We start from the raw sequence: 23467 nt of genomic DNA on the forward strand, positions 1-23467 counted from the left end.
GGGGGGGTCTGATGGGTGCTGGGGGGGTGGAATCAGAAGTGCTAGTGATTGAATAAGTCTTTATTTCATTTTCCCTCAGAGGATGACTTTGCAATATTATTTCAGCAAGAATAGCTGCTTTATTAAGCAAGACAACTAGTATTATTTCCCTTCTCCTTAAGTCCTTCTAATTCTTCAAGTATCTACAATGCAGCTCTTTCCTCCTTTCATCTCCATAAGCAAAATCTGTAAGATTCATTTTGATAACTGCTAAAATCCTTTAGAGACCTTAAGAGAAAATACTAAGTAGATGGGGTCTGGACAAAAATTAACATTGTAATTGAAAGCAGAGTGAATTCACCAGCTCTGCATTAATCTAAGATAGGAAATAACCAATTGCATTAAAATAAAAGTTATACCCCCTTCATACAATCAAAAGAAATTAAAGATTTTTACAGAAAACCTGATTAAACATTCAGTTACTTCAAATGCAGACTTCAGAGAGAAGGGTTTTAGCAAAACAAAAGACTTTTCCAAAGGGAAATGCTTAGATTCATTCAGAGTTTTATTCCTTCATAAACAAATGCCAAAGTCAAAAACACTCCTACAAACAAATAGAAGCTATTACAGCAAGGACTGGTCAAAATCTGGAATACTGGAAGGCCACACTACTTTGATTTTCCTTTTTAATTGTTGTAATCTACTTAAAAACATCTGACTTCTTGGAAGTAGGGCTCAGCTCACAAAGAAATGAGTTTCCATTGAAGACTCATTGCAAAGCTGGCAATTTGTAAAGCTTTAGAACAGTTTCTGAAAACTTGGCCAGGGCATTTGAATTGCAGCTGGTCTTCATCATTTCTCTTGTTTCATGAGGTCATTAGATTGAGAATTACACATATTAACGTGGGGGTTGTTTATTTATTTATTTATAAAAGGATTGATAAGAGACACAAGGACTAGTTGTACTGGTGAAAACAAACTTACCCGCGCCCCCTTCTCTGGAAAACATTTGCACCCAGGGCTGCAATCACGGCCCCCACATGGCCCACTGTAAGACTTCTTTCCACCCTATGGAAAAAAAAAAAAGGAAGAAAATTGAATATTGAATGTAATAACTGTTCATCAGCTGAAGATTTTCTTTAAATAAAACACTTTGTTTCTGCACCTTTCGCCTGTTACATTCATTGTGTGAATTTCCTGGGAAATAAGTGGCAAAATATAGTTACATTTTAACTTCTCCATAATTGGGACATTTTTAGAATCACCAAATAGACAGAAAGTCATTTTAGAAATCCTTTGAGGAATTCACCCAAGTTGGTGCTATTCTACAAGGTGATGAGTGCTTTCTAGAGCTACCAAAACCCATAAAACTAGATGACGTTTTGAGATAGCTAGTACACGATTAGACTAGGATCACAATCAATAATTATAACCTATGCGTCAGCATCCTGAATACCCAAGTATCTCTAACAATGAGAATGACCAAGACAAACTTAATTTTGTGATCCTTACACATTTCTAAGAGTAAGAAGCTGTATCCCTTGAGCCACAAGAACAGAGAAACTCCTGGATGAGAGATGGTGCAATTTTTAACTAAGATGGATGTACAAGGAAGACGGTAGAAAAAAATTTGGATTTGGATTTAATCTGAAAATACATTCTGAATTTGCTGCACTAGCATTAGTAATTTCAAGGATAATTACAATATTTATGTAAATCTTAAGTTCCTATATCACAAACTTAATTCCAGCTAATACAAATTGTGACAGTACATGAAAGTCAATTACATCAGTTTAGTTTAGAGAGTTTAACCCACTCCCCTCCCACACTTAACAGGCTCAAAATACTGGTCTTCCAAAAGCCCTGCAACACTGCCAACAACGCTGTAACACTCCTGCAAAAAAGTTCAATTCAGCACTGTAATTTAGCCACTCACTAAAAACATCCCTCTCTAAGGAAACTCTCCTTCACCATCAAGTGTGCTCAGGCACAGTCCCTAGGTTTTGGACCTCTGAGTGGAATAAACATTTAAACTCCTCACATCAAGGTGACCAAACTAAGAGCTGAAACAAGTTCAGACTGGAACTGAACATTTCCTTACTAAAAGCATTCACAGAAAATATTTTTAAAGCCTTTAAATTTTCCTGACATCTGTCGGTGAGGAACGTGAAAAATGAAAGGCAATGCATGCAAGTTTCTTGTGTACTTTTGAACTTCTTTGCATCAGCTTTCTCAAAGAAAGTAACTAGTCTGACATCACTTGATAAGTTTTCTGCTAAAGATAAATAAAAGAGCTCTACGTACCCTGACATTTGCGCTGTTTTGCTAAATTAAACACCTCTTAAGGCAGCATAGAACCAACAGATGTTAACAAAAAGCCTTAAATCCAACCTCCCATACTTCCCTAGCCTGAAGGGAGCATTATCTCTTGCTGCAAAATAGTCATAACAACCTTCAAGCAATTCTAAGAGGCATCAAGTATACAAAACCCCATGCAACCAATACTTTTGCAGATTTTTCGACAGTTTTGTTCAGGTGAGGACCTAACACAATACTTAAGCAGAACAGAGAAAGAGTGATACATTGCAAGAGATGCACCAGCACAGGAAACACGATGCAGGCAATTCTGACCCTAGGCAAAAGAAAATAAAAGTAAACTTCTTGCAGCAAAGGTAAAAACAAACACACACAAAACAAAAAACCAAAACCAACAAAAAAACAAGGAAGACCAGGGGAAAAAAAAAGTATCAAGAGGTTCTATAATTGACTGTAAGAGCTTCTCCAAGCTGCTCAGACAAGGAATGATCAGCACGAGTTTGAGTCTGCAATGTACTCAAGGGCAACTGAGCAAGGGCTCAGTACCTCAAAACTGGTCCCTATCTTAAGGGACACACTGCTGAGAAGTCATTTCTGACCACAAGCATTATTAAGTATTATTAAGACTTTAAGATCTGGTTCTAAGAAGACTTAGAAGTGAACTGCACCAACACACCTTTTGCCATGATTATACACATATTTTGCAGTGGAAGTTTGGACTCATTGCTAGCCAATGTATACCTCTATTCCTGACACTTAACCTTACATCTACGCTCTTAGCAGAGAGTTTATGCCAGAGAGAATCTTATTATGCCTTCCCAGACATTTGTTCAACTTTGAATTCTTCAAAGATTTCAAGTTGCAATTAATTTTTTCTCCAGATTATTCCTTGTTCCAACTGTCATTTGCATGAGCCTTTGGGTCCTGTGAATTCTGCTTGTCTCCTAGGAGTGAATAATGGCAGAGGAACTTTATTTCATAGCAGGTCTGGATGCCTCTAAGGTCACTGCCTTGCAACAGTTGCTGTCTCAGAGCCCTGAAACTCACCTTGTTAGAAATCCCCCACCTCTGGTGGCAATCGGGTCCTTCCCAGCAATGATTCTTTCTGTCCCTACTGCTCACGTGGCTCCCCCCATTGCTGTGGTTAGCAAATATGGGGCTAGTCAAAATCCCACTGAAGTCAAAAGAAATCTTTCCATTGAATTTAAAGGAGCTGGATCAAATTCTCACACAGGCTTATTAAAAGCTGAAAACATGTCCCCATTTTGTATAAAATTGTGTTCACGGTGTATTTCTAGGTTCCTTTGCACAGCGTGAGGAGTCCTTTTGCTCACTTGTGAATGAAAGCATTTGGAAAGGAAGCAAACTAAAGCCAGTTGGCTCCAAACCAGGTGTTATATGTCCTAAGTATTTTATTTAGGGGAAGTAGCTGACATCAGACACTCCAAGGCTACTTAAATAGCAAACAGCCATGTGTATAATATTTATGAATACAAATCTAAAGGCTGCATATAAGATTCTAAAGCACAGGCTTCTCTTCTGAAAAGATTAAATATATTTTTCCATTCAAATGTATGAATGCATAGGTCATTCGAACATTTATAGATTGTAATCTGAACATGTAGGCATGGGCCATTCATACTTATTCTGTGTATGTATTTCAGGGAAGAGATCTTTCCAACTGCTCTGAAATACATTTCAGATTGACAAATATAGCTCCTCAGAAACAATAAGGATTAAATAAATAAGAGTAACTAGTTATAGTGGTAAGCACCACCATTATATCAGAAATTAATGAAGCTATTTTAAATTTCATTGGCTAGAAGATGACCAGGATTTTCAAAACAGAAAACATAAACATAAAATAGTAGCACTGTTAAAAAAAAAATTCTCTGAGATTTAAATAGCTGTGATATAAACTGAGTAACATACATAATGATTTTAATTGAGTTATTTCAGGCTTACATAAGAATCACTAGCATTTCAATGTAGGAAAAACACTTTATTTAGGAAGTATCGATGAGTGAGAAACTATTTTTAAAAGACATTCAGAAACATGAGTCAGCATAAGAGCATAAGAGCAATTTTCCTCTTCTGCTTCTCCATCAAGCATTTATGCACAGTTGATTCATTCCGATGGAGCGCCATACAAATCCTTCTATTGACTTCAGCTTGTTCTGGGGTGGAGCCAAAGAGAGTAAAGAAACCTAACAGCTGTGATGCTGTGTCCCAGGCTCATGTTCATTCCAGCTTCTCTAGAGCAACACATAGGACCACAGAATAGCTACAAGTGAAAAGCTGCCTTGTCTCCAAATCCAAAGAAAATTGTACCTGCAGCACACGCAGGAGTAAATTGACTTCAGTGGGAGATTTCCAGGAAGCACAGCTCAGATGCCAAATTTTGCCTCAAAACTTCTGCTCTGTATCAAAGGGTCAACTGCAGAGGACTCGAAATCTATTGGCTGAAGAAAATGATTTCAATCAGCCAGAAGGGTGACTCCACAAACCAGCAGAGGATGTAATGATGGCATATTTTGGGAAAGGACAGCAGAAAGGCTAAAAACATCACCTTCAACATGAAAACTAGTGAATCAGTATCTCTGTTTACTTCATGAGCTACGTAATATTGTTGCATTAACCCTACTCTTTTTAGCCTTCATGGCCTTTAGGAATGAAATTAATTACAATGCTTGCTTTGTCTATTAGTTTTCAGTTGTTTTACAGAATTTAGAGCCCAATTCTGAAAACACTTATCCACATGCTCGACTCCTGCCTCTGAAGTCAGCAGATACTACTTTGCTAGGTATGCGTTCATATGTAATTGCCTTACTGACATGAAAGAACTTTCAAGGCTAGAAATCCTTGGAAAAAAAAAAAAAAAGACAAAAAAAAAAGATAAGCCAGGAACCACAGCAATCTCTGCACTCAGAAATGGCAGTGTGACCCATCAAAGATAGCATAACATGATGCAGCAAATGTATTCAGTAATTCCTCCTAACATAGAGGTGTCACAGAGCAGAAATAAACTGACAGTCTTGCCAGTTAGATTGCACAAAAACAGTTGCTGGGATTTTTTTGGCAGTGAAATATTGAACAGGTGAGAATAAAATTAATCACGTCAGCAAATCATTGGATAAAAGTAAAATACAAACACATTTTTCCCATGAAAATATCAAGTGCCTGAACTCATTTCACCTTTTTTTCTCAGTGAGGATTCCCAAACCTTGACTTGCCCTGTCTGCTCAGGGTTTGTTTTTTTTTTATAGTATTGAGAGCTAGGTCAAGCCTAGGCACTATTAATAGGAATTATTCTTTTCCAAACTGGAGGGTGGGTAATCAATGGGAAGCAGCAGCTGAAGAGAAAGTCCTGAGCAACTACCAAACGTAAGGATGATACAAGCCTCTGAGCAAACTGCCTCACCTGACATATCCCAACAAGTCACCTTTTGCAGGCCACATGGTCCCAGTGCCCCCCAGCCGTACACCCACCCAAGAGAAAAAGCGACTACAGAGATATTAATGACATGGTACAAGCATAAGTACAACAATAATAATTTTTGCTGGAATACAGTGCACAGGATTGTCATTTTCAAGAAAAATGAACTCTGCACAGGCACAGAGCTAGAAAATCCCTCTGATTATAAACGTGTGATTTAAGAGTCTTCCTGCTACAGCACATGATTTATTTGGGTCAGCAAAATGAAGACTTGGCGGTGATACAATGGCCATCTATACATGCATCAGAAAGGTAAATGCCAGAGAAGTGAACAAACATTATTTAAACAACATTCTGAACACCACCCTGCTGCCTAGGAGCATTTTACACCTCTGATTGTCAGTAACTGAGAACGGATCTCAACAGGAAGATCTCTTTGCAGTAAGAGTATATAAGCCAGCAATATGGGCGACTGTCAGGGACAGAATGCTGAGTTGTCTTATTCTAACTAGTTAAGAGGAAAGGACAATGCTGGCACAAGAGCAAGTATGCTTACTTCCATAAATATATGCAAAAGAAATTAAGTTTTTAAGCAGAGCCCAACATCCTTCCAGTTATAAAGGCAAAAGACTTAATTTTGATGAACTGGTAATTCCTTTCAGTGAAAATTAATACGACAGTGGCTAGTCACAGTATGAGACAGGACTCACTGACTGCCACTTTTCCTCTGTTGCTAAAGCATTTCATACCAAAGGATCACCTTCCCTTCCAGCCCAGTTCCAGCCATGAGCAACACAAGCGTCTAGAAAGCAAAGCAGTGAAAAAAACTTGACCTCATGAAATAAAAATTGGTTGAAACTTTCCTCAAGGTCTCCACTTCCTACACCTACAAATTTCTTCTACGGTTTGCTACATTAAAATCTGGTGTAAAATTGTGACAAGCCTGGAAAAGCATTTTCATTGACTCTTAACAGGCTTAGTGTAAAAAAACACATATTCAAAAGTAAGAATCTGCAGAGTTTAAACACTAACTCACACACAACACGTATAGCCAGACTTGAAGCCCATCTCTCGTCCTGAGCACCACCTTCTTCTTCTTACAGTCCCATGGAAATGATTGGTCTCCAAACACTGAAGCCGTAGGAACGTCACATACTGGTTACTGGATGTTAACAGATTTGAATCCGGCTCAGAACAGCTCCATCTTCGGATATTTTGCAGTTTTGCTGATAGGATTACATAAAGCTGTAGATACCCTTTCCTGAATAGTCTATCAGTTGATGACCATGTAGTTAAGACCAGACAGTTTATTTACAGCTTACATAAGCAAGGACACAACACAAAACCACAAGCTTATCTTTTCACTCCACAAAAGGTCTTTGAAATGGAGCTATTAAACTTGAATTTGTAGTTAAGATACTAATTCATTTAAGGGTTCACTGACTTCAAGTTAACCGATGTCCTCAAATATTTTCAGTCATTTCATAGAGCTGGCAAATATCTTAACTGGCAGCTGAGACCAAATGATAGTTACTAACAGAAACCAACACTCCTCCAATTCAAATGATACATGAGGTTGCAAAATTTGGAGGAAATCCTGGCCCAGAGAAATGAGTGGCAAATTCTGACTGAAGCAAATTCCATCCCATAACCACTCCCTTCCATCATTCCTGCCAGTGAGACAGGAGTGCTGTTGCATTGAAAAACAGATTTTAAACAAATCAAAATAGATGGGGAGTTGGACTAGATGATCTCTATGGTCCCTTCCAACTCTAGAAATTCAGTGAAATTCAGTGAAATTCAGATGCTAAAGTCAGTTCTTCCACTTTATACACACAGCAAAAATGAAACTGTGTGTTTCAAACTATATAAGGGTTGCATGACATTCATTTTTTGAGGAAACATGCATTTCTTATCCATTGGATAGAATTTAGAGATAGACTTTGCAGGCTTTTCACTCACTGAAGTAATTTTTACTCATACTAAGAATGTCATCAATTTCTGTGAAGGGAAACATCATCCCAGTAAGGCATTTCCAGAGTACAAATTTGCCTATGACAGCTGCCAAGTATACTATTTATCATAATTTGGGGCTTACAAATGGCCACAGACCTCATTACACACATTCGTAGGTTAGAAAATTCATAAGCAGGGAACAGGTGATCACCTGGTCTGAAAACATGAGTAATAAAACTCCAAATAGCTCCACATGGTTTAGAAAATCAAAAGCTTTGCAGCTACACAGAAGGAATGTTTCTTTCATCACATCTGCCAAGGTCTCTGTTACTGGCTGGAAAGTCACCAGCATCAGCCTAACCTGTGCTTCAACCTGATCTCCCCAGGCAAGGCCTGGCAGTGCTCAGATTTTCAGTATCCTACAGTTATTCCAGCAACCACCTGAGTGGCCAGTGCACTGGATCAGCCACTTTATATTTGAATGATAAGCATCAATTAATTTTAAAATACTCTGAGGAAGTTTCCTGATCCTTAGGATCCTGTCAGAGACTCCTGTTCTTCTAAAGCCTCAACTCCATAGCCGTATTAGACCATTTATAATCTTTAATACATAACAATGCAAATTTATTTAATAGCTTTCTTTGGTTTTGTTTCTTTTACTTGTTGAAATTCACAATGTATTTCTTAATATTTTAAATTTAGCCAGGCATAAAGAACGTGTTCGTGGCTTTAGGCACTACCCCCATGAAGCCATGAAACCTAACTAGTGGTAGCTGGTGCTCCTCTGTTAGAGCCCGTGCTCTGGGTGGGAGGCTGAAGTGCCCAGGGAAGAGGTTTGCATTCCCTCACCCTGCCCAGAGGGAGGGAGTTCTCTGCATTAACTCACAATACCCCAGTGCACAGGCAGCAGACAGATATCCATGGGATCCATTATAATGTAAATGTGGCAGTGCCAAAACCAGGGAACGGTAGAATTATTGCACGCTTTTGTAGGGAAAAGTGCTTGCGGAGGAGCAGAGTTTCACCTCAGGGAAAAACAAAAATGCAAGGTCAGTTTGTTTTTCTAATTTAAAAAGAAACTGCCCGTTGGTGGTGTTCATGCATCCCAAAATACATCTATTTGCATGGAAAGAGTCAACATGAAACTTACGTAAAAGTGAGTACATTCACATACTGTTGCAGCATGTAACATCAAAAAACCCACTAATTTAGAGAATCTTCTTTACGTTGCTTTCTGTCAAAGCTGGGTATGTGATGAAGGAAGAAAAAACATTGCCCCAGTTCTGCAGCCACAGAAAGCTATAAGCTACAGAACCTAATGCAGTGATTCTGAAATCAGAGATAGCAACTGTTTATCAAGTTTGTACCTGCCCAAAAACTTTATAAGCCCCTCATAACCCTCTACCTAAATCCAGTACACATTGCCAACTCATGCAGATATTTAAAGTTGCTGGACAGATCAAAATTTTAGGATACAAGCCTTGCTACCAGATCAAAACACATTGTACAGTGTATGTGTATGACAAATAACACCATAAACCAACCCGAGCCTTTATAAACACCACAAGCAAATAAACTAAAACTCAACCCTAAAAAAAACCAAAGTAAGTCACAACAACACGCACTCTTTCATGAAACAACCTGCTTTTAGACAGCTTCTCACTTTGTTCTTAAATGTCCCGGTGACAATACAAGATTTCATACAAGCTTAAAGGTATGGTAAACAAATTTTCATGAACAGCTGCATTCATTCATTCATGAACTGAAAGGACAACATGATTCAAGTTACACTTCTACTTCTGACAGTACCTTGGAAAAAGCTGTGCGATAGATGAAACGTGATTTTCGTTTTCTCCAAACAGCTGAAGTTTCCAGTGTTGTAGCCAGTTTTCAAGTACTATTTTATATATATATATATCCCTCTCATGTTATCTTTTAGAGCCATCTTTAAAACTGTCTCATCTTTTCTATCCAGTTGCCAAAATGGGAGCTCAACTTCCACAACTGTAAAGCATTTGCAAGCAATAAAACGCTTTACTTTCAAAAAGAAATCCCAGATAATTATAATCCTGTAGAGGACTCTTCTACAAATTCACTATGAATCTAACCATTCCCCTGTCAAACTTAATGTGGACATTTTCTTTCTTTAAAGGGAGGAGAAAAAATCTTGCATTCAGCGTATTCTGTAGGGGCACTGCTTTCCAAGAATAATCCAAATTTTCAAGCCTGCTTTTCTATTCTCAGTATCTACAGAGGTCTGTTGCATGAGAGGTCACTCGTTAATTTTATGCCATTAAAAAAAAAAAGTCTTTAAGTCTTGGATTTTAAGACAAAAGCTTTTCATTCAATTGCAACAGAAATCAGGAAAACTTGAGTAACTTCATCTATTTAAACTAAAATGCTTGTTCGGAGGCTTATATATACAGGACTTGTATTCACCTCAGTTATAATTTTATTACCTTCTACATTTTTGCATTCATTCCAAATACATCTGGGTCAATGGGCAAGCATCAGCCCTGAAAGTGACTCAGCTCCTTCATCTTGTAAACAGTTCTAACACTTCAAAATACTGGAGAAGGAAAATCTTCACCAAAAGTCAAGGGAATGCTCACAGTACTTATCAGCAAAACATATCCCAGAAGGTAAACTGGAATGTGTCCATCATGATTCATCCTCTGATTTTATAGACAACACAGACCACCAACTTTGAAAATATGGCAGCAATTCATTATTTGAATCCTATTTTCAAATGCATCATTCCCTAATACCATCTGTTAAAAACTTCCTTTGAAATGAAAGTTCCAGAGCTGACAATCAAATGGTAAAACCCAAGGAAAACACTGGTATAAACTGGCTGCTTTTTTAGTGATGTTCTTGGCAAAATGCTAATGGATTAAGAAGCGAGGGAGGGAGCTGCATCTGACCTTCCACTCCAAAGCTAACTACTAATCTCTCTCTGTATCTTTTGGATTTGAGTCAGAGGAAAAAAAAAATCTCTGATGTAGAGATTACTCCGATGGAGTTACGCTAGGGGTCAATATAGTCTTATGTGTGGGAGACAGCTGGTATAAGGATGCTTGATCTATCTCCTGGGAAGACAGCAAAGAGTGGGATGAGCAGAAGGAAATGCATAGCTATGAACATGAGTGAAGCCTCTTAACAGAAGTGGCTTCAGAGCCATTTCTGCGCTCAAACAATTTGGTCTGAAGGCTCAGCTGACTCAGCCAGCATCACAGCACTGTCTAAAACAGAGATGGAAGTTGTAAAATAGGAGTTACAGCCAGTTAACTATTGCTTTACTTGAACAAACAACACCTGCACTGATTCTAGTTAGCTTCCTTTTCCTTTGCTATTCTGTTTGTATCTTTGAAGGTACTGTCAAAGAAGTACAACTTGTGTAACCACCCCTTCCTAAATACATCACCAAACTTATGCAAAACAATATTGTTGGTTTCAATTATTTTCATGCCAGTTTCTTCCATTAAAGTCTCATTTTCTCTCCTAAACAAAGTAAATCAACTAGCAGCAAAAGAAATAGCCAAAATTCCCCTAGTTCTGCTTTGTTTCAACTTTATATACATATGGTACACGTATCAGCAGTATTCTGAATCTCTTGATTAACTATTACTTTATTTCCCTAATGAAAACATGACCTGCCCAAAAGCAAGGCTCCACATTGCTGTACACTGCTAGACACATGATTAGTGAAAAAAACATCGAAAGACTCAATTCCACAATGTACTGAGACCCATGTTTAATTCTGATGACCTCAATGAGACCAAAGAACGTAGCTGAATGCCTTGCTAAAGTGAAATCAACTTCGGCACATGCTGGTTTTCCCTGGTGAAGGCCTCAGAAACAGCTCTTAGGAGAGAGCAACAGACTTCAGCATAGAGCAATCCTGCAAAAAAAATTAGTCTGTGCTACTGATCTTCTTGTGCAAAAGATGAGAACCTCCTTGATTTGTTGCAGTCCCCACACAGGCTGCCCCCTGACCAAAGCAGCGCAACTGCCTGCCCTTCCTGGCAGGGATGACTCTGAACATGACATGGAAAGAAAAAACAGATTGCACTATTACTTCTTCAGGAATAACTAACTTGAAAAAGATGAAAATGCCTTTACTAGCGTAACGGAAGCAGTGTAACTGCAAAACACAGGGAGGGAAGTGTGTGAAACTCGCTCTTTTATCTGACACTTATTTTACATAAATATGCCATGTAGCTTTTAGCTGGAATGTGGCACAGTTTTGTGTGATCAGCCCAAAGGACAAAATAAGCTGTTTGGAATATTCCAGATTCCTTCCTTGTCAGGATTAGGAAAAGGTTGCCCTCAGCATTGAATACCCAAGTGTACACATTTCCATAGACACTGAAAATACCTAGACTTTTCTCCACAGCAAATTGACAAAATAATCCTGATTTAGCCATAGCCATTTTTACGCTACTAGTACTTCCAGAACAGGTACACAGAAAACCTTCTGTATCTCTCCTCATGACATGGTACATAATAAAAATGCCTAGGACTACTTCAACCACCACATTATTTTGGGCAAATAATTCTTATTATACAAAAAAAAATTAATCCATATCTTGGGGAGAGAATGCAAGCCCTCCCATTACTAGCTGCAGTAGGGATTCCAAATCTGCACTAGTCTCACACAATGACAATTACTTGCACTCAAATTCCTTGTTACATTATCAGCAGACACCGATTAAGAAACTCTGATGCCCCATCCTTAATTACCAGAGGACTACAGTTTTGAAAATGAAAGTGAGTGATTAAGAACTGAGTTTAAAAAAAAATTGGTTCCTGCAGCAAGAAATAATTGCTGCTGGGATTCTGTAATAAATAATGGAAATTATACACAGATGGGTTGGGCACTTCCATTTTATATATAAACAATTAGCTCTGCTTGTACCCCAAATTAATGGTTACAGCTATGGCATTTGTCTGTTCAGATTACTAATATACCTACCCCAGATTAAATTTCTAAAATAGGATGGCACACTTCAGCTGCAGACAGGGTGGAACCAACTAAGAACCACTCCCATGTGCAGAAATGGTTTAGTTAACAAAGTATTATGGCCCACAGGCATAAAATTTACCCGGCTTTTCCAGTTCGCTTACAGTATTTAAATCAAAGTAATTCATTCTTTTTAGGATGGGACAGATAAAGAGCTCAGCAGTTTATCCCCAGTAAGGAATCCCACTGTGTCACGTTCATCAAGTCTTCTAGTAAAGACTTACTACATCAACTCTGGAAAGCACCAAGCACATTGTGTGCTCTTTGTTAATAAAATTGCAAAAGAAACTAGGGAATCACTTAGTGCTCCACCCACAAAATACTTCAGAGTAGCATCATTGAGAAATTGCTTTACTACTCCTATGTTTGTTTTGGACGCTGCACAATGGGTCCTTGTTGTTAACTAACCTATGGGCATCATAATAGCAAGCATAATTAAGAAAAAAAAATTATTTTTCCAAGTAAACATTTTTGGAGTTGTTCCTCTATCCTCTCTGCTATCTTTAGTATACAAATATTTCTATTTTCAGGGAGTGGACTTAACAAGTCAGAACATGTTTTTGTCCTAGGAACGTACAACTGTCAACTCTTAGCTGCTAACTACTTTGCAATCTTGATTGGTCATTTGCCATCAGGGCAGCTGTACCATCTACAAATGTATTGTACCAGCGTAAATGTCAAAGAAAAGCAAGTTCCTTTATGTTAAAATGAAAAACAATGAATGATACACCTAGTACATCCTTAAATTCGTATATACTCCTGCATGCACTTTAAACCAAGCAAACAAAGTAAAAATAATAAGAGTAAAATCAGACATGTTGTTCTTCTGTAGCCCTACAACTCTGCAAAAGAAGTTTCATAAAAGGCCCATCCAAGCAGCAAATGCAGTCTAAATGCCCTTTGAAGTCCAAAGGCTTCCCATTTAGTCTCTAACAGAGGACAAATCAGTTGGCAATTAAGAATTTTCCAATACTGTAAGAATATCAGAAACACAAAGAGTAAGCAACAGGTGGAAAATAAGTAAATTATGTTAAAAAACCCAAGAGTATTCACTTGAAATATATCACCATGCAAGCAGGCTTACCTAACTAAAGATATATTTATGAAAGTAATTCCTTTTTCGAGTCACAGTTGCAGACAGTGAAGTGACTTTGATGAGTCCTTCTATCATGCTGATGATAATAACCATATGTTTCTAAACACAGTTTATCTATAAGCACATTTATCTCAAAGTCCTCTACCAACTCAGTGGTAGAGGTGGTCCTGCAAAACATTTTTCAAATAAGCCATCTCTGGGAGGAGACAGGGAGGGCAAACACTTTATCTACTGGAAATACCACATTTCAGGCATTTTTTTCATTCCATATGGAACAAAGATTAGGAAAAAAAAATCCTGAAAAACTAGTGTTTTCAGGATAAAATAAAATGGATGTTTTTAACATTGGAAAAAGAATTCTGGACACACCTTTTGTACTCTGTAGCAAGCCCCAGGATCTTAGGTTTCAGCAGCATGTGAAACCAAGAGCTTGGAGGCCTAGGCTGCTGAGCCGCTGGAAAGAGAAAAGCAGGCAGAGAGCAGGCAGATTTTCTATAGAGAAAACTTCCTTCCCAGCTTCCATTTACATCAACAAATTCCTTGGGGACTTTCAAGAGTTACCTGAGCAGCATTTCCAGAGAAAAGGAGCTTTTTCAAACCCATGGGAGCAAATAAAACATCTGCCCATCAGTTGGAAGCCAGCAAAAGTAAGCGACATCCCAAAATGCAGATAGAGATGTCAAGGCTGAAGAGATGCAACAAAGGGACAGAATAGCTCCAGAACAGACAGTGAAGAGGGCTGGAGGACACAAGGCTGGGAATTCAAGAATTTCAAATAACAGAAACAAAACCCTTTTCAGATTCTACCCATCCAGTGCAAACAGAGCTATGGCCAAGTCTGCTTCCTCACTATCCCCCAGCAGGGTACTTCTGAGTTGGTTTGAGAGAGTCAGCTCCTGCCTTCTGCTCAATTACCCTGTTCCATCTTTGCTTTCACACAACTGTGGAAGGAAAAGGTCTGTGGGGACCTGATCTTGGGCCCCAGAAACTCAAAAAAGGGGGAGAGCCAATTTTGCAGAGGAACCTCTAAATGAAAGTATCTTTTTCTGCAGTTCTTTCTGCTCTGCAGAGCAGCAATAGCATAGCTCCCAGAAAATGTTCCTGGACCCTCTCTTTGAGACTGGTTGGATGCATGTACAGAACAAACATAGCACCACAGTCCACAATTTTAGATCATTGTTCAAGACTTTGAGGATTGTGATGTATATAATGAACCCAAGATATTAAATCAACCAGCAATTTTCTTACTACAGAATAACTCCACTTCCGTCATACAACAGGATATTGTATTTAGTATTACAGCTGTTAGTTCTGACTGATTTTCTGGGCTGCCTTTCTCATTTCACAGAGGCTTTGGCTTTGCAAGAGAAGGCAAGCAAACTGTCCTTTCATGGTAAAACAACCCTTTGCAATAATTCAGCCACTCAGGCCCTTCCCTTCAGGGCAGAGCTGATTTGCTTAAGAACTCCTCAACTGTCTACCCGGAGAGTACATTACTACACAGTTAAGCCAGATGTAAATTAGAGAGCAACTTGAGAAACCAAAAAAGGACGTGTTCCACATGTTGGAGAAGACCATGGCTATCGTGGTAACTCTTCTTCCTAGTGACACCGATAAAGGAGAAGTAAGGAAGGGAAAAAATATAAACTGAGGTAAACAACTATAAAATGTCAAAGGGAATTTAAGTGGTTCCATTGTGTACCCATATATTTAATTTACTGTTTGGCCTATTTAATTTCAAGTAACACTTTTACGCAGAGCGGATGTCTATTCATCAACTGTGGATGTTGCAAACTTCTGCCAAGAAAAAATGTACAATCTCCATTACGGATAATCTTACCTGTCTGGAACAGGAAAAGACAAAATGCCTTTATAACATTTATCTAGATTAAACAGATCAGAGGAGGTATGGCTTGATGCAGTATTTTGACAGGATGAGGGTATGTTTGCTGAGGAATAGGTACTGATTAAATCTGAGACAATGTGTGCCACAAATGTTTCTAGTAAGGAAACCAAAAAAGGACGAAACACAGAACTGGCAGAATAAATGTATCATCTTATTTACAAATATTCTATTTTTTAGTGTGTATCTTGGTTACTAAGCAGACTATTAGCTCTAGAAAACACAAACCCAAATGTCACGGTTAGTTAGTACTGGATAAGGAAAGGAAAAACTGAGACAAAAGGAAACTATTTTTAGCAACAGCTAAGAAAAATATGAAAGGATACTCTTTTGAGACAACATTATCAGAACTCCCCAAATTAAAAATAATGTGAAGGATTAATTTCATATTTTAATTTTATTTTTTTGCTATATATGTAATGTATTTTTTAGAATTTTTGTTTCTTGTATTATTTTATATGGGGGGTGGAGGTGGAAAACAAGGCTTTTGTCTTCAGATTGTTTTACAAACGAGAAAAGGCATATAGTAAGCTTATGCATCATCAGTTTTCAGATGTCTAGTTTGTCACAGATCCTCAGATGAAATTTGAAGAAATTTTTTTTTCAGTCTTTACTAAACCATGCAAAGGAAAATCTGTCATCAGAAAGACTAAAACTATCTACAAAATTAGATTGTGGAGTCTGATGCAATTTAGAACCGAAATGCCTACTTAATATAATCTCCAGAACTCTTTTTTGCCAAAGGCATAGATCTTTATCAATAGGTGTGTGCCCTTGCAAGCAACAGTTTGAAATGGTGACTCCTTAAAATGCTTAACCCTCTAACTCCCATATACCTACAGGATAAAGTACTGTTGAAGTAAAGCCATACTGTCTGGCCTTCTCATATGGGTAGATGACAAAATGTGGCTCAGGAAGTAAAAGCAGCTAAAATTAAGTCTCAACCTTAACATAAAGAAATAGGAAAGGCTAAACAATTTGATTCTGGAAGTCCAAGCAAGTAAGTATGTTTACAGAAGTTAGTTTGTAAAATAACAAAGTTATCCTGTACAAACACATTCATTCTGTTTAAGGTCCTGTCTTCCCTGAAACCCACTAGACTCAAAATGGACAGATGTCACATTAACAAGGAGAAACAATACGGTGGTGAAAAAAAAAACAACCAAACAACACACCTTTAAAAAAAACCACCAACCCACAACATGCCACTGAAATCAACACCTTATGACCTGCTTCTATAAGTCCTCTCCCTCAAGCAGTCCCGCAGGACTGACTGCATTATGGTGGAGAGTTATAATTGTTCAAACATGGACACTGTCATAGTGTACTCTTATGGAATCAGTGCCACCAAAAAACTCACCTTAAGCTTTCAAAATGTCCTAAATTGTTCTTAATTTGAGTGCATTCATTTGCTGTTAGCTGTCAGGCACAGTGTGATAATGGATGATCTACACTATAGACAGTGCAATATAGCAATACAGAAAGCACTCTACTAGAATATTCTTGGTAATTTAATATCCAGCCTTGAACATTACCACTCAGAACAGCAAATCCAATAATTCATGAAAAAAGTGTTGAAGGAATGAAGATTAGTGCTATGAGCAAAAAATTTACTGTCTAGTTGTGCAACATGCTAGCTAAGCACAGAATCTCTCTTGAGAAATTAACACCCACAGTATTTCAAACAACTTTTTTCAAGGATTTTGCCAGCTTAAGAAGCTTTCTTTTTTGCCACAAGCATCATAATAACATGACAAATAAGTAGAAAGTCTAATTGATGGAAGAATGAACAATTTTCTCTATAGTGGTTATTAACTCCTCCTACATGTTTTTGGACAGCCTGCCTCATTGTCCCCTGTTCTTTTACTGCAAAACTTTTGGAGATAAACATGAAATAGACTATAGAATTTAAAATGGAAAGTGAGATAATAAAAAAAACAGGTGATCATGGAAAGGACCAAACTTTCATTTGCACACTATTATTATATTACTCCTTATATTTCTTCATCTGGTTAATCAAACAGGTCCTTAACTGGCCTTTAGTCCAACCAAGGCCACTCACAAATCACCTGTGTTAATTTGCTGAAAAACCTTCTGAGATTACAAGCAAGTATCATTCAGGAAGAAAAACATGCTGGTTCCATGGCAACATGAAAGTCAATGAGCCCACCTTGAAACCTGGAAACAATGGTCCCTTTCAGAACAGGGAGCAGAGGGGAGGGACCGTGTCTTATTGAGATGTTGGGTTCTTTCAGATTATTTGCCAGTTAGCTTTTTTTTCTTTTTCTTTTTTTTTTTTAGTAAAGGAGAAAAGGCACACTGTAAATTTGTCTTGCACAAATTCATTTGATTTTGGAGCCTATTACCAAGACACTGTTGAATTTCCCCCCCACCAACCCTGCCCCAAAGAGCAGCAGCATACAGCACAATGAAAGCCACTCTTCCTGCAGCCCTGTCTCTTGATTGAGCATATTCATGTTTGCAACGTGACACACTTAAGTATTCTGATGCTACAGCCACCAGGAAAAAGGGATGGCCTCCAGTATAATATGCTACCTTAAAGAAGAAAATCTGGAGAAATTCTGTGGAAAAATCTGGAAATTTAGCATGAAAAAAGAAACCCTATCCGTCTAAAGTGATGGAAAACTTACAGATCTGCACTGAATTTCTCAAAGCTAGCTCTGCCCTGCCATCAAAACAGGCTTAGTAATATTTACATGCATTGCAATTTAGGAGAATATTTCAAGGCTATGGGTGGTCATGGCAGCCTGCCTTTTGGTTCTGATTTTAGGTTTGTATCACTGCTTTCCAAAGAGATTTTCTGTATTCTCTTTATTTTCCTTGGGAGATCCAGCCTAGGAACGACACAAGCATTTGTATCAGAATGCTGTTTAACCAGCTTAAAAGCAGTCACATAATAACAGGTTCAAAATTATAGATAAGTACAATACTGAATCATTCATGGTTCCTTTTTCATTCCTGTTCTCCTACTTACACAGAGGAGACCTAGTGGAGGGGGACGCCACACTCAGCCACTCTGAGAGGCAGGGATCTCAGTCCCATTGCTTGGAATGGGAAGTCTGGCTCCTGGCATGTAGTACAAGCAGAGGAATGAACATTTCTGGAAGAAGACCCCACGACTGCCATGCCAGCCCCCAGCATAGCCTCGTTTAGGCAGCTGACTGCAGGCCTCAGGAGGCATCCACGGCATCTTCTGTAGATGGCTCCATCTTCCACAACATGGTAGCATTGCGTGTTCACCTCCTCCTGGTTTGCCTCCTTGTAGGCCTCCTCCAGCACCTCCTTCTTCTCTGGTTCTTAGGCTTCTCAGGTGCCCTTGGTGACAGTAGAGCTGAGCCCCTGGGTGACAGCCAGGCACCACATCGCAAAAACATGGCTAATTTTGTGTTGCACAGTCCTTAGCATAGATAAGACTCCTTTGTTTTGTTCTGTTAGTGTTACGTTTGTCCAGCACCAGCCACTGGGATCCCACAGGCCATACATTAGATTCCTCCTCCCAACCAGGTGAAGGGCTGCCTCGCTCCCCCCGTTACACAGCCTTTTGAAAGGGTTCAGCTGGGGACCTACACTGAGAGAGTTCTCATCTGAATAAGGGATACACTGAAATTTAAGTGAAGCTTCTTATTCCCTGGAACTTCTGAAAATGCAGGATTTGAAAGACTTTATATTTTGTACCGTCCAGTATGAATGATTCTCCTTGCTGCAGTTATTTAGATAACTTCAAATTACACACATTTTATTTTTAGAAGATGATTTTACTCATCAGCTCTCAACAGATGGGAATCCCAGAGCTGCAAGATTACAGTACCTACAGATGGATCTGGCCATTACCTTGCAGTTTATAATTACAGACCACAGCTGGCTCACCCACATCTTGAACAGACCAGGTGCATTCTGCCAATGACCACATTTTAGGTAGACTCCCCAGCCTCCTTTCTTCCCAAGCTCCTTTTTTAGTTCAGCTATGGATGGATGCAGAGACAGTAAATGTACAAGGCAGAGGCATCACCTCCCTGGGCTTGTGGTACACAAATATCTAAGAAACTTACAAAAGCTCTAGGAAATGCTCTCTACTATAATGGTAATAATTAAAATCCCCAAAACAAATCTGAGCCAGCCACAAATTCTGGCTCAGATTCTTGAAGATGCCAAAGCAATTTCAAATAAAATTCAGAAAACAAGCTGGTTTTTAAGTCCCTGTTTTTTTACTCTCACTATGATTCTTCTCTGCATAGAGGAGAAACATCAGAAAAAGCTGACAAGCTTTAATCTAGTGAAGAAATTTAAAATAGCATTTGAATTGCAGACCTACAAACCAAATAAAAGCCATTCTAATGGAGAAAGTCAGTACATAGGAGTGAGAACACTTCCTACTGCATGCATCAGTACTGCACTCTGTATAGTATTATCAATGCTCGCAGAAACTGAGTACACATCAGAGACATTCAGAACATCAGTCAGAATATTTCAGCAGGACAGCCTACAAAAATACGCACAGGACAATTCTAGGTAAAAATCAGGAATATTCAACTGTATTCAAATTAATCTTAGTGATCTGGAATACGCAAAAGGAAGAGCAGATAATTTTCTTTGAAAGGACTGACCATCTGAGCTTACAACACAATGAAGCAGAAAAAAATTTTCAGAACTAATCGAATAAGAAAATTATTAAATTATATCTCCACAACTTCATTTTGCTTAAGAGCCCCCCACAAAAAAGAATTCAAACGCCCTACACAACAAATTATAAGCACTATCGTTAACCTTAATTACCTGTGCAGACAAATACATTTCTTTCTCAGCATGTTTACCAGTTACCTGCAGCGGCAAAGAAGAGCAACTGTCTATCTAGCCCCAGCAGCCTTCTAGTTATTCGCTAATGGCATGAAAGGATGCTGTGAGCACAAGAACTATTTAGAGAGACCTTTCCTTTTTAAAATATCCCCAAAAAAGTTCATAAAGTTCAGAGGTATCCACCACAAATAAAATAGACCTAACTCTGGAGCAGAACACAGCAATGATGAAGAATTTCTTTGAGCACTTACTATGGAGAAAAAAATTGGAAATGCCTCCAGCTGAAACAAATAATTTTCAATAGCAGCAAAATGTAACTTGGAAAACTATATTTTTTTCTAGGGTACACAATCAAGCATCCTTGCTTCACTGAGTAGTCATATCTTTTACTGCCATTGACAAATGACATGAGCAAGAACCTTCACAGCAGCCACACTTCTTATGGCATCCCGTGCTCCTCTGCCTTCTTACCAACATGCATCTCAGTGAGTCTCCAGGGCCTAGCTCTGAGAACACCTACAATGCAACGTAGGCACGGCGTTAGGCTCCAGAGGTGGCATAGCAAGCAACAGTGAGAAAGAGCTGTACAGTTCTTCAGTTCCCAAAAGCATCCTGCTAGCAGCAACCTCCACCACACACCTCTTGGGTATTTCTGCCACAGTATCACCTGTGAGACAAAGACACACACCACTATCTGGTTTCAGTGGCACTAGGCAGAAAAAGCATGTTTGTTTGAGAGGCCCTCTTTATTTGTACAGTACTCTGAGGTTAAAGTTTCTGCATCTTACTCATTTGCTTTAAGAAAATTATTAATACAGTCACTGTTGAAATCATCATGTATTTGTCCTGACATGAAGTGACTGGAAAGTTGGTATCATTAAAAAAAAAAAAAAAAAAAAAAGCATAAATGTACCTTGAACTATTCTTTCCACCTTTCTCACCCAAACCACATCAGTATGTATTGCTGTAATTCTTCCCTCTATTATTGGAAATTTAAGTAACAAGGTCAATTAAAAGATTTTGAAAGGATGGAATGTTTTGCAGTAGATTACTTAAAACAGTGTTTAAACAGCTACAAAAGTTTCCTTGAAGAAAACAGCACATACACTTGGGCTTGTCTCAGCCTGACACAACTAGAAACTGGTGCTAAGTTAGCTTAATTAGCTTTGTCCCTTTAATGTAAGGGACAAAACACATCTGCTGCAACAACATTAATTGCCACAATGCTAGCAGACTCAGTCCCTTCACTGTGATCAGTCAATAAAAGTTTGAGTAAGCTTTTGGTACCCAAATAGGCCAGACCAGGGGTCTCATTTGGTAACTTTTACTCATACAATTATCCTTAGTTTCATGTCAATTCCATAGGACCACAGGCTGATGCCCCATGTCTCATTTCCACTCTCATAGATTCTTCTCTCCCTCTTCTGTCACTCCCCATTCCCACCACCTCTTCAGAGCTAGCAATCATCTGAGTGTGCTGGTTACAGCAGGTCAGATTATCAGCAGGGACTAGTTTTCTGTAAGAGCAATAAGCTGATCCAACTCGCCCTGTAATCAATAGATCCAACACAAGGGAGGCAGGAAGCCATCGTCAGGACATAGGGCAGCCCCACTTAGATTGGATTAAGTGCGATATAAGACTGCACTTCATAGAAGACAGGGGATAAAAGGTTTGAATTTCAGTATTCAATTGTATTTAGTTCCCTCACTTTGATGGGCTCAGCTCTTTGCTGGATTAGTCTTTTTCCTCACCGGGTGCACTGGCATGAGGGGCAAAGAATCTGACCTCCCTAAAGATTTGCAAGTATTTGTGAATCCTGCATTCAGTGAAGTCAATGGAAACTCTGACTCCACCAGAGGCAAGATTGGGCTTGTTATCAAAAGGTCCTTCTCAGGAAAGTCCAAATGCCATTTTATCAAATGATTGAGTATAGACTGCGTCTTGGGGAAATATTTTATACTGTGTGCCCAACTCTAAGCTGATATTTACACAAAGAACCTTGTGCATGCACCAGAAATTGTATTTTTATATAGAGAGAAACATATATATGTATATATAAAACTACAAAACAAATTTTCATACATCCCATATTTTAAAGCTATGTACAGGGAAACGCCACAAGTAATATTTAAACACCTTTTTCTGGGTATCTTCATGTTTACCAGCAGCAAGAGAGGACCTATGGATTTTAAAGATAGACCTTTGCAAACATACTCCATTATAAGAAAGAAGTTTACATACTCAGCTCCTTGCTTCCTTTTTATCTCTCATTAGTGATCATAGAAGAAAAATAATTTTCCATCTCTTATTGTACTTATAAGTACTTAGTGTACTTTTTACACTGCTGTTCCCTGGCACTTGGGATTTCCTCCCGGTCATCTCCTGCCCAAGCACTGGAAAGGTCACCTGCTATTCAGTTCTCAAGATCAGGTATTTTTAACCCTATTCAGGGTTACTTTCTTCCTATACTTCGAAAGATTTTACATTTCATTTCAATCCATACGAAAAGCTCTGTAGAGAAGGGAGCGGTGAGTGGGTTCCACACGCAAGATGACTGTAAAACATGCCAAGGAAGGAGCTGCTGTGCTAACCTTGCAGCGTGCCAGCCGGGGCTCGCCAACGTGTTAAGCAGGGCAGCAGTCACCACACGGATGTGCTCCAATCCAGGGGTCTCAAGACTGAACTGTGGTGGGCGAGGAACTACCGATGTCATTCCACTGGACCGCTTATGCTGCTCTCTCCTATATAGAATTTTAATATATAGACTACATATGGTGGAGGAGCATTTTTCCCAGGAATGCCTTAACTACTAGAACGTCAAAATCACCATTGTAAGACAGTAAATAATTACATTGAGATTGATAAACTTCCTTGCCTCAGCTCTTGGAAGTTAAGCCAAGACTAAACACTTCTGTACAGCACTAGTAAGCTTTTACCATATG

The 23467-nt window shown here is 38.7% G+C and overlaps 1 protein-coding gene across 3 annotated transcripts in view; it reads right to left on the reverse strand.

Moving 5' to 3' along the window:
* Window positions 1-23467, reverse strand: part of COL4A6 (collagen, type IV, alpha 6) — a 131905-nt gene that overhangs the window by 85681 nt on the left and 22757 nt on the right. For all 3 annotated transcript variants that reach the window (XM_014955017.1, XM_014955015.1, XM_014955014.1), the window contains exon 3: window positions 964-1047. In XM_014955017.1, coding sequence (XP_014810503.1) covers window positions 964-1047 — 84 coding nt within the window. The remainder of the gene's footprint in view (window positions 1-963; window positions 1048-23467) is intronic.

Source organism: Calidris pugnax, unplaced genomic scaffold (genome assembly GCF_001431845.1).
Source record: "Calidris pugnax isolate Ruff unplaced genomic scaffold, ASM143184v1 scaffold38, whole genome shotgun sequence".
Taxonomy (NCBI): Eukaryota; Metazoa; Chordata; class Aves; order Charadriiformes; family Scolopacidae; genus Calidris; species Calidris pugnax.